Source organism: Sinocyclocheilus grahami, unplaced genomic scaffold (assembly GCF_001515645.1).
Source record: "Sinocyclocheilus grahami isolate Dianchi unplaced genomic scaffold, SAMN03320097.WGS_v1.1 scaffold24.1, whole genome shotgun sequence".
NCBI lineage: Eukaryota > Metazoa > Chordata > Actinopteri > Cypriniformes > Cyprinidae > Sinocyclocheilus > Sinocyclocheilus grahami.
Genome location: NW_015505203.1, coordinates 3,584,626 through 3,596,967, shown reverse-complemented (window position 1 = coordinate 3,596,967; position 12,342 = coordinate 3,584,626). Strand labels below are relative to the sequence as shown.

General features: G+C 35.4%; 1 protein-coding gene across 1 annotated transcript in view; it reads right to left on the bottom strand.

Annotated features, from left to right (window-relative positions):
- Positions 1–12,342, bottom strand: part of LOC107563275 (aryl hydrocarbon receptor nuclear translocator 2) — a 94,570-nt gene that overhangs the window by 65,872 nt on the left and 16,356 nt on the right. The window contains exons 4-6 of the mRNA XM_016248098.1: positions 11,922–11,966; positions 10,164–10,377; positions 6,939–7,152 (exon numbers count right to left, since the gene is read on the bottom strand). Of these exons, the coding sequence (XP_016103584.1) occupies positions 6,939–7,152; positions 10,164–10,377; positions 11,922–11,966 (473 nt within the window). The remainder of the gene's footprint in view (positions 1–6,938; positions 7,153–10,163; positions 10,378–11,921; positions 11,967–12,342) is intronic.

The following is a 12,342-nucleotide window of genomic DNA, read 5'->3' as shown; positions in this document are numbered from 1 at the left end:
TGCAGAAACTTAAAAATACAATTAAATATGAAAAAAGCCAAAACTACAATAACCTTGCCACTGATTATGTTCAAAATTACATGACTCCTTCAAAATATTCAGCTGCATTTCAATGAGGACAAGATGGAAAGATTAGGCACAGTAAAAATATATATTTTTTTATTTGTCTCTGTATCTGAGGTGAATAAATCATCCTGTGGTTTACTCAAACACATTGCAGGTGCCCACAAGCATAGAAAAGAGGCTGTGCTTGTGGTATGTGTCTAGCGCCCTCTAGTGGAGAAACAAACAGTCAAACATTTATTGTGAGCAAGTTCAAATTTAGAGCATTTGAGGACACATGCATGATTCAGGAAGCATGTATTTGTATTGCACAGTCGTGAAGCAGTTGAACTCCCTATAATATGCAAAGACCATTTGAAAATAACTTGCTTTAAAGGTGCTGCAAGCTATTTTTGAGAAATACCATGCATAAAATGCCAATCTATCTGACAGATATCACTGAAATGGGTGTCTTGAGATATCAAACCAGTCTCTGTGACAGCACTAGCCTCAGTAAACAGCAAAAAGAGTCATGAGTGCTCCACCTAATCAGAAACACTCTTTGTCTCTGAATAAATCTGCATATCTTCAACTGCAATTAAAGGAATATTTTGCACAAAAATGACAATTAGCTGAAAGTGCACTACATCCAAGATGAAGTGTGTTTCTTCATCAGATTTGGAGAAATGTAGCATTACATCACTTGCTCACCAATAGATGCTCTGCAGTGAATGGGTGCCGTCAGAATGAGAGTCCAAACAGCTGATAAAAACATCACTATAATTAGTGCTGGGCGGTATGGCCAAAAATGTATATCACGGTATTTTTCAAAATTATACCGGTTTCACGGTACATGGCGGTATTTTATTTATTTTTTTCATGCATGACCAGGTGTTAACCATATTTTCTACTGATTGAGAGAGGAAATACTGCAGTATATTGACTTAGAATGCCCTATTTTACTGTCATGAGTGAATATTGTCAAAAAATACCACACTAAATAGTGACTAAACACAACCCCTTTTAATACATGTTAACCAGGAGTCACTCATTTATAATCGCAGCATCGTCTGATAAAATCTACATGCATCTACACTAAAGAGCGGCTATGCGGTTGATTTGGTTATATTATTTCTTTGTCTCGTGCAGCGCACTGCCTGCGTCTGAGTAACAAACTAAAAAAACAACAAACAAAAAAGTGCATGTGATATTAACAGACAAACTACGTTCATATTTATAATTCCAAACAATCAGTAAGAGACAGGTGCTTGGAAACGCTGTTTTGTACTGATTTATTGATGAGGCGGCTGCGGTGCGGCCAACTGAATGCACTGCTTCTCTGCCGCTCACTGCACAGAACAGACTTTTTCACTGGAGAAAGTGTTCTGGATTATGGACTCATTTTTGACCAGAAGTGACAGTTTAAAGTTAAAATCCTTGATGGATTTGTTTCTTACAAACGACTTTTCACTTCACAAGATGTCAGTTGATGGACTGGAGTGGTGTGGGTTACTTGTGGATTATTGTGATGTTTTTATCAGCTGTTTGGACTCTCATTCTGACGGCACCCATTCACTGCAGAGCATCCATTGGTGAGCAAGTGATGTAATGCATTTCTCCAAATCTGTTCTGATGAAGAAACAAACATCGACATCTTGACTATATTTTCTACAAATTTTCATTTCTGGGTGAACTATTTCTTTAAGATGAATCGGAATGGTGATGGATAGCTTTCTCCTGGTATTATACAGCTCCTTGTGTGGTTGAAAATATGGAAAACAGTTCAAATGTCACTAAGGAGGGAGCAGGAAAACAAACACCTAAAACGTATGCATCAGCCCCAAAAATGTGATGTAATCCTCATCTAATAACAGCAATCATCCACAGTGCTATAGCAAACCTAAAACGGTCACTCCAATAAAATCACTCCATTTTAAATCACAGTGAGTTGGAGAAGGGAAGGGTTATGCTCTCTGTCAAAGTTTGTTAAACATCATCAGGATCTTGCATCAACAATGAACAAATAAAATTAAAGTTTCTGAAACACAAACAAAGCTGTATGTCTGCAGAAAACAAATCAGTGCATAGCAATACCAAAACCTCATTGGAACGTGGGGTTTTAACAGAGAGGGAGTATGTACTTCACATAGCAAACATTTCCACAGAACCACTGAATGCTGCCAGTAAACTCAGCAGAAACAAAACATCTGTCTGTGATCAAAATCCCAAAACAGACGATGGGAGTCAGGACAATGATATTTATTTGTTTTTATATTTCTGCAATCTACTTTAGTTTGTGTGATTTGTTACTGAATTTCATATTAATCTTTACACCAGGCTTATTTGCCAGTGCTTTATGTTGTCATAATTATTACATGCTTACAAGGTTGGAAGTTCAACAAATCAGTCAATATGCTGTGATTGTAGATGTTAAATAAAAATGTCATTCATATCAATTCATGCATCACCTAATTTCATCATAACATATAGGCCTGGTTTACAGAAAAGAACATTTATGTTTAATCTATCTAATAGTGTGTTGGTCATACTATACAATTATTTATAGCTTGTCTTTGTTGAATAATACAGAACATAAAGAGCTTTAAAAAATAATTGCATATTAAATCGCAATCGCAATATTGGTAAAAAAAATCGCAATTAGATTATTTTCCAAAATCGTTCAGCCCTATTGAGGGGTCAGCGTTTCACCATAATTATCATATATTAAAACCAAAAACTAGTTTTAAATGTAAAACTAGGTTTGAAACATATACTTTCTGCAGTATATTATGTGTACTGTATGTAAATGGTATGCAAATTTCTGTATGCGTGAACTATACAACAAAGCACACTCTAGGAGAAAATGTATCCCATAATTCAATGAACTTAACTTGACAGTTCATTTCCATTGCTGTGATGCAAAAAATTTAAAATCATTTTGACTTATTTGATCTCTACTAATATTCAACTCATTTCTCACACTTTTCAAATGTATTTAAAAGTTAGTTTTTGAATAAATTATATATGAAAATATATGTAATAATGAATAAAATATATATAATAAATAAATTTCCTAACTACAAGATTAAAACTGAAACTAAAATAAAAATACAAATAACAGAAAAAAACATCTAAGTATTCAATCATGTGAGAACTGATTAAATTCACTACTTGAATGCAATGCAAATTTGGATAAAAAGTTGCTTTGGTCTGCCAAATGCATTAACATAAAAAATGCTTAAAATGTGTCCTTGATATAAAAACTGAATTAGAACTAACAAAGCCATTGCAGAAACTTAAAAATACAATTAAATATGAAAAAAGCCAAAACTACAATAACCTTGCCACTGATTATGTTCAAAATTACATGACTCCTTCAAAATATTCAGCTGCATTTCAATGAGGACAAGATGGAAAGATTAGGCACAGTAAAAATATATATTTTTTTATTTGTCTCTGTATCTGAGGTGAATAAATCATCCTGTGGTTTACTCAAACACATTGCAGGTGCCCACAAGCATAGAAAAGAGGCTGTGCTTGTGGTATGTGTCTAGCGCCCTCTAGTGGAGAAACAAACAGTCAAACATTTATTGTGAGCAAGTTCAAATTTAGAGCATTTGAGGACACATGCATGATTCAGGAAGCATGTATTTGTATTGCACAGTCGTGAAGCAGTTGAACTCCCTATAATATGCAAAGACCATTTGAAAATAACTTGCTTTAAAGGTGCTGCAAGCTATTTTTGAGAAATACCATGCATAAAATGCCAATCTATCTGACAGATATCACTGAAATGGGTGTCTTGAGATATCAAACCAGTCTCTGTGACAGCACTAGCCTCAGTAAACAGCAAAAAGAGTCATGAGTGCTCCACCTAATCAGAAACACTCTTTGTCTCTGAATAAATCTGCATATCTTCAACTGCAATTAAAGGAATATTTTGCACAAAAATGACAATTAGCTGAAAGTGCACTACATCCAAGATGAAGTGTGTTTCTTCATCAGATTTGGAGAAATGTAGCATTACATCACTTGCTCACCAATAGATGCTCTGCAGTGAATGGGTGCCGTCAGAATGAGAGTCCAAACAGCTGATAAAAACATCACTATAATTAGTGCTGGGCGGTATGGCCAAAAATGTATATCACGGTATTTTTCAAAATTATACCGGTTTCACGGTACATGGCGGTATTTTATTTATTTTTTTCATGCATGACCAGGTGTTAACCATATTTTCTACTGATTGAGAGAGGAAATACTGCAGTATATTGACTTAGAATGCCCTATTTTACTGTCATGAGTGAATATTGTCAAAAAATACCACACTAAATAGTGACTAAACACAACCCCTTTTAATACATGTTAACCAGGAGTCACTCATTTATAATCGCAGCATCGTCTGATAAAATCTACATGCATCTACACTAAAGAGCGGCTATGCGGTTGATTTGGTTATATTATTTCTTTGTCTCGTGCAGCGCACTGCCTGCGTCTGAGTAACAAACTAAAAAAACAACAAACAAAAAAGTGCATGTGATATTAACAGACAAACTACGTTCATATTTATAATTCCAAACAATCAGTAAGAGACAGGTGCTTGGAAACGCTGTTTTGTACTGATTTATTGATGAGGCGGCTGCGGTGCGGCCAACTGAATGCACTGCTTCTCTGCCGCTCACTGCACAGAACAGACTTTTTCACTGGAGAAAGTGTTCTGGATTATGGACTCATTTTTGACCAGAAGTGACAGTTTAAAGTTAAAATCCTTGATGGATTTGTTTCTTACAAACGACTTTTCACTTCACAAGATGTCAGTTGATGGACTGGAGTGGTGTGGGTTACTTGTGGATTATTGTGATGTTTTTATCAGCTGTTTGGACTCTCATTCTGACGGCACCCATTCACTGCAGAGCATCCATTGGTGAGCAAGTGATGTAATGCATTTCTCCAAATCTGTTCTGATGAAGAAACAAACATCGACATCTTGACTATATTTTCTACAAATTTTCATTTCTGGGTGAACTATTTCTTTAAGATGAATCGGAATGGTGATGGATAGCTTTCTCCTGGTATTATACAGCTCCTTGTGTGGTTGAAAATATGGAAAACAGTTCAAATGTCACTAAGGAGGGAGCAGGAAAACAAACACCTAAAACGTATGCATCAGCCCCAAAAATGTGATGTAATCCTCATCTAATAACAGCAATCATCCACAGTGCTATAGCAAACCTAAAACGGTCACTCCAATAAAATCACTCCATTTTAAATCACAGTGAGTTGGAGAAGGGAAGGGTTATGCTCTCTGTCAAAGTTTGTTAAACATCATCAGGATCTTGCATCAACAATGAACAAATAAAATTAAAGTTTCTGAAACACAAACAAAGCTGTATGTCTGCAGAAAACAAATCAGTGCATAGCAATACCAAAACCTCATTGGAACGTGGGGTTTTAACAGAGAGGGAGTATGTACTTCACATAGCAAACATTTCCACAGAACCACTGAATGCTGCCAGTAAACTCAGCAGAAACAAAACATCTGTCTGTGATCAAAATCCCAAAACAGACGATGGGAGTCAGGACAATGATATTTAACATGAACGGAGTGAGTTTCCATGTCTGAGAGGGCCAAATCGAAGTCCTGACCTCTGATGAGATCGAAACAAGCCATTCAAGCAAAGCCTATATAAACCATCTGGTTTAAAGGAATCATCTTTACTTGAACATTACAGTGCAACATCTGTATATGATCCTGCCTCAACATTGACTTAAACGTCTATCAGATATTTATGTTCACGGAATCTTTTGACACTAAACTAAGCTGAGGATTCTGATCATGTCAGCACTTGTTTTTGCTCTATTTTGTATTGCTCTATCTCAAAACAACAACAACAAAAATCTTAAAATGAACACCAAAACCTTTGCAATTATGTTCTCATAGAAAGTTCATTAGCTCGATTTTTAACGGTTTGTTCAAGCTTTGAATGCAAATTGTCATAATCAAGCCGCGGTTCGTTTGAAAAAATACTAATGAGGCGTCTGAATGTTCCCTGCAGAGAAATATTAAAGAGAACACATTCAGCACTTGTGTTGTGTGTAGCACTGTCTATTTTCCCTTAAGTCCACTTTAAATGCTTCTTGCACCAAAAATAATTTTTAAAACCCTTCACTTTTCTATGAACTCTTGACCTTGTTACTTCATACTGCATGAAGAAATTCATACTTTTATTCAACAAGGATATATATTAAATTGATCAAAAGTGACAGTAAAGGGATTTATAAAGTAACAAAAGATTTCCACTGCAAATAAAAGCTGCTCTTTTGAACTTTCTATTCATCAAAGAATCCTGAAAAAAGTGCATCAGTGTTTCCACCAAAAATATGAATCAGCACAAATGTATCCAACATTGATATAATAAGAAATGTTTCAAATCAGCATATTAGAATGATTTCTGAAAGATCATGTGACTGAAGACACAATGCATCGCAGGAATAAATTACATTAAAAAAAAACTGTTATTTTAAATTGTAATCAATTGTAATTCACAATATGCCCATTTTTACTTTATTTTTTGTCAAATAAAAGCAGCCTTGGTGAGTATAAGAGCCATATATAATCATATTACAGTACTGACATTTTGATTTTAAAGTCCCATTATGACACAAATTCATAATGCACGTTGTAAGCACCAAAACTATTAATCACCATGAGTTCGACTAGGCTGAGATGGAAATGTGTTGGATCAGCTCTTCTAAACTGCTGAGTCTAACTCAAAGTCTAAAGCTTGCCATTTATCGTATCCATTGTCCAGCGGTAAGGACATGTTGCACCACGACACCGAAGCCCAATAATTCCCTGCTCCCCAGTGATCCATCAGTAATGAGTGTCAGACTCTCACCTGTCATCGAATTCTCAGATGTGCTCAGCTGTTCCCTCAGTTTGTCCACGTCATCCGGATGGACCTGCTCAAAGAGCGTGCTGCCAAACCACTCGGACTGCGGATGGTTCAGAACGGGAGTGACAGAATCGGACACGTAGATAACGCGACCCGTCTCAGCCGCCACCACGAACAGGAAGCCATCAGCCGCCTCCAGAATCAAGTGCTTCAGTTCCTGTGACAGCAAACGGAGGGTTTCAAATGATGTTTAAAGGACTTTCAAGTGATATTTAGAAAGTCTGAATTTTCCTACTCAACCTTTTGTTGTTTTTTTTGTGCATTTTATTACACATTTTTAAATATTTGACTAAGGTATGTTACATATGGCATATTTACCCCGTAAAGCCTGACACATAAAAATAAAAGTCTGACAAAACCTAATTTGGTTTGCATTTTAACAGTTTATGTCTAAATCCAAAACAAAGAGTTTGCATATGTGACCCTGGACCACAAAACCAGTCAAAAAGGTCAATTTTTTAAAATTGAGATGTATACATCATCAATTAAAAAAGTTGAATAGATAAGCTTTCCATTGATGTATGGTTTGTTAGGATAGGACAATATTTGGTCAAGATACAACTATTTGAAAATCTGGACTCTAAAGGTGCAAAAAAATTTAAATAGTGAGAAAATCACCTTTAAGTTGTGCATTTTAAATGCAACTTTAAAATGCATATTACTAATCAAAAATTAAGTTTTGACATATTTATGGTAGGAAATTTACAAAATATCTTCAAATAGTGAGAAAATCACCTTTAAGTTGTGCATTTTAAATGCAACTTTAAAATGCATATTACTAATCAAAAATTAAGTTTTGACATTTATGGTAGGAAATTTACAAAATATCTTCATGGACCATGATCTTTACTTAATATCCTAATGATTTTTGGCATAAAAGAAAAATCTCTATCATTTTGACCTATACAATGTATTTTTGGCTATTGCTAGAAATATACCCCAGCGACTTAAGACTAGGTTTTGTGCTCCAGGGTCACATATGTGTTTTTTCTTGAGCATCATATTTGCAACATCAGCCTTTTATAGCTCATATAGTACAACCTCAATTCCAGAGAAGTTGGGACATTTTGCTCATTCTCTTTAAAGGGGTCATATGATGCGATTTAAATTTTTCCTTTCTCTTTGAAGTATTACAAGCTCTTGGTGCATAAAGAAGATCTGTAAAGTTGCAAAGACTAAAGTCTCAAATCCAAAGAGATATTCTTTATAAAAGTTAAGAGTCAGCCACACCTACCTAAAATGGCTCGTTCTAACACGCCCCCACATATCTACGTCACTATGTGGGAAGATTTGCATAACGCCACCCAAATGTTCACACAAAGAAAGAAGACATAACTTTTATTCTCGCTGTAGTATTGCTGCCGCCGCCATGTCATGAAGGCACTGTGTTTCATTGAGAAAGCGAAACTACTTTGTTTGGTCTTCCAAATGAGGATGATATCCGCTTCGTCATGCCTAGAGCTGATCTGTGCTGGTCGCTGAGGAAAAACATCAACTTCGCCCTGTCAATCGCCGGATCGGCTTTCACCGTGGACAAAGCAGAGTCCAGCCCAGAGTTGTCACATGTGGTTGCCGCAAGCCTCCTTTGTCTCTAGCCCGCCGTGTGTGACGCTGTGTTGTCACATGTGGTTGCCGCAAGCCTCCTTTGTCAAATCCGCCGGGCGCCGCTCACTCAAGCCGCAGTGTGTTTCGTTGTGAAAGCGAAACTACTTTGTTTGGCCTTCCAAAAGAGGACATGATGTTTCTATAAAGTGGAGCAGTTCCAACTTTGCAAGGACAGTCTGGCGCTTCTGACTCACAGCCTGTAAGTACGTTTTTTATATTTAAAGAATTTGCCAATGATGATTCAAACGCGAGTTTTGAGTAGTGTAGAGTAGCGCTTGTTGTTTGTCATTTCTCCGATCACAAATGCAGACATGGTTTTATGTTTACGCGGCGGAATACGCAATGCAAAGCGTAAAAACAGAGTACAAGTCATTACAATCAGTAATTATGTCCCCACTGGATGCAACAAATGCCTCGTTTGTAATGGGTTTTATTGGTTTTGTCTCGTCGCGCCAGACACATGGAAACCATAGACTGTATGATGGAAACACAAAATGGTAAGGGGCGTAACATTTCTGTCACACGCTTGAGGTATTCGGCCAATCACAACGCACTGGATAGTTGGCCAATCAGAGCACACATCGCTTTTCAGGCCGATGAGCTTTGTAGCGTTTCAAAAAGGCGGGGCATAGAGGAGAAACAATAATGTACATTGTGGAAAATAATGTGTTTTTTTAACCTTAAACCACATAAACACATTGCATTACACGAAATACACAAAATAATGTTCTTTTTAGCAACATCATATGACCCCTTTAACTTTTATTGAATTGACAAAAAGTACAAAGAAAAGATTTCCAAAGTTTTCACTGACCAACGTAAATGTATTTTGTAAATATGAAACAAATTTTGATTTTGATCTCTGGAATTGGGGTTGTATGATATAGTGAGAAAGAATATGGAGTTCATACTCAAACATGAACAAAAAAACTATTCAATTTTATTCTAAACGGAGCAAAAATATGCATTTTGTGTAGATGTAAATATTTATATGGCCAAAAAGTATGCATATGAATATCAGTCACTCTATGCCTCCCAAAATAAGTCTTGATATTTAAATGCTTGGTTTTATGATCAAAGCTCTGTAGTTTCAAAATGCATTATGCAATGCAACGTAATGATGATTGAGAGATGAACAAATACAAGAACCTCAAAAGCCTGATGATCATATTTGATACTCACATTTTAACATGATAATAACATAAATCGCTTCAGTCTTGAAATATTCCTAACAATATAAACGTTACGTTCACGTTATAAAGATCAGTAAAGATTTCACAGCAAGAAGACACACTAAACACGAGCTGAAAGTGGACATTTTTACAATTATACTAAAACACTCTCTCAAAGAGAATAAAGTATCAGTCGGACGACAGAAAGGCATGGAACAGATTGTGTGTTTTGATCATTTAGACTAGAGGCATCAGAAAATTGCATATCAAGTATGATACAGTAGACTTTATAGGGTGAATAAATGGCAATGTATGATTTTAAGGCCATTTTATTGTCCTTTGCTGAGTGCATGACTGATATATGGAGTGTTTCAGGCGAGTGATTTCTCACCTGTTCAGTCAGGAAGGAGGGTTTGTAAGCGCCGTCAGTTGACGTGTTCCCCGTTCCCCTCATGGACTTCATGTGTGAGACGGCCATGCGCAGGATGGTGAGCTTGTCTGGTTTCCTGGCTAGCGCGCTGCAGGTGGGCACCATGTCCGACAGCTCTGTGATGTACAGGGTCATCTTATTACGCCGGCGACGCTCAATCTCACTGTGGTTCTCTCTGGATGAAGAGAGGAACGATACTGCCATCATTAGCATGTAGTGAGAGCTGCACAGCACTTTTACTACTACAGTTCGTGGATAATTACCATTAAGGATATCAAAACCTCAATTTTGTTCAGTTAAAATTGATACAATAAAAGAATAATTTTATAATATAATGCACTTTATATTTTAATGTATTTTAAATATTTTATTATATAAGTATTATTAAATAATGTATATTAGTATTATTACTATAGATATAATATTACAATATATACAGTATATTATAAAACATAATATTAGTATTAAAAGTTATGTGTGGTTATATAGTTATAGCAATGAAATAATTATTATCATCTCTATACAGATGTTCAAATGTTTGGGATCAGAAAGATTTTTAAATGTTTTTAAATAGGTTTCTTATGCTCATTACGGCTGCATTTATTTATTGATTTAAAAAAAAAACACTAATATTGTGAAATATTATTACAATTTAAAATAATTCTTTTTTTAATATACTTTAAAATATTATTATAAAGAATATAATATAAAGAATTTATCATCACCCATTGTCTTCAGTGTCACATGATCCTTCAGAAATCATTCTAATATTTATTATTAATGTTAGAAACAATTGTGCTGCTTAATATTTTTTGGAACCTTTGACACTTTAAGGAATCTTTGATGAATAAAAAGTTAAAAAGAACAGCATGTATTCAAAATAGAAATCTGTTATAACAATACAAGTCTTTACTATCACTTTTTATCAATTTAACATATCAAATATTTATTATGATATTATCATATCAACATTTTTCAAAAAAAAGAAAAGAAAATAATTTACTGACCCCAAATTTTTGAACGGTAATGTATACTGTTGTAATTCAATACAATATTATAATATAAAAAATGATAATGTGTGTGCGCATTTTTGAGATCCTTCTTTCGCTTGTATAATTGCAATTGCGAAATTGCAATAATTACCACCTACCTATGTCTGCTCTCATGTACTTATATGCATTCGATGTTGACCTTGATTGATAAATACATCATTATGAATTACTATAGAGGCGACAATCGAGACCCTCAATATACAGAAAAAAATTTATTTGGCTCACGTTTTCTTTTCAAACTTAGAAAAAAAAAAAAAGGTTTCTTCCTTGGACTGATCAGTCGCAACACTTCTTCTTCAACTGAAACGTTCAGTTAAAAAAGTACCAGAGAGGACATTTGAAGACTTTTTTACTTCATTTCTGTGATTTAGCCGAGACTCTAGCAATAATCTGAACGCTGACAGATGCGAACCAATCTTTTAAGTGGAAAATGCAAACCGATAAATCTTGGGAGGCCAGGACGCTGTATTAGTCCATTAGTGAGTGGAGCGCAATGGCTCAAAGCAACGCGGCAATTTCAGATGAGAGTGTCAGCTGAGGATAATTAAACACCCATTTAAGATTAGATCTAGACAGAGTCGCTCGTGTGAGGCCAAGGTCGCTCCTGACGGTCGGCAGGGGCCTGATTTCTAGCTATCCTGAGGGAACCTCCCCAAGACAGCCCTACCTGGCATAACGCTCCTTATCACCGGGAATCTGATCATCGTCATACCTGACGGGAGAGAGAAGAAATCTAAATAAGATAAATCAGCCTGAAAATGTCAGCTACATCACTTCTAGATTTTATGATTGTGGCTCAAATGGAGTGATCATGAACCGCATTTGAATGTGTGAATATGGTAATATAATAATGGACTGTGACCACTGGATAATGAAAATCAACAAAAAAGACAAACTAAACAATCTGAGGTGTCTGTACCCCAGGATATAAACTCACTTCTGTATGAACTGTTTCATAAAATGCCTCCGAGAAGTACAGTTGAGTTTTACAGTAATATCGCTGCGATAATAATAATAATAATATCCAGTTTTATAATCTATTAATATTATATATATATATATATATATATATTTTTTTTTTTTTTTTT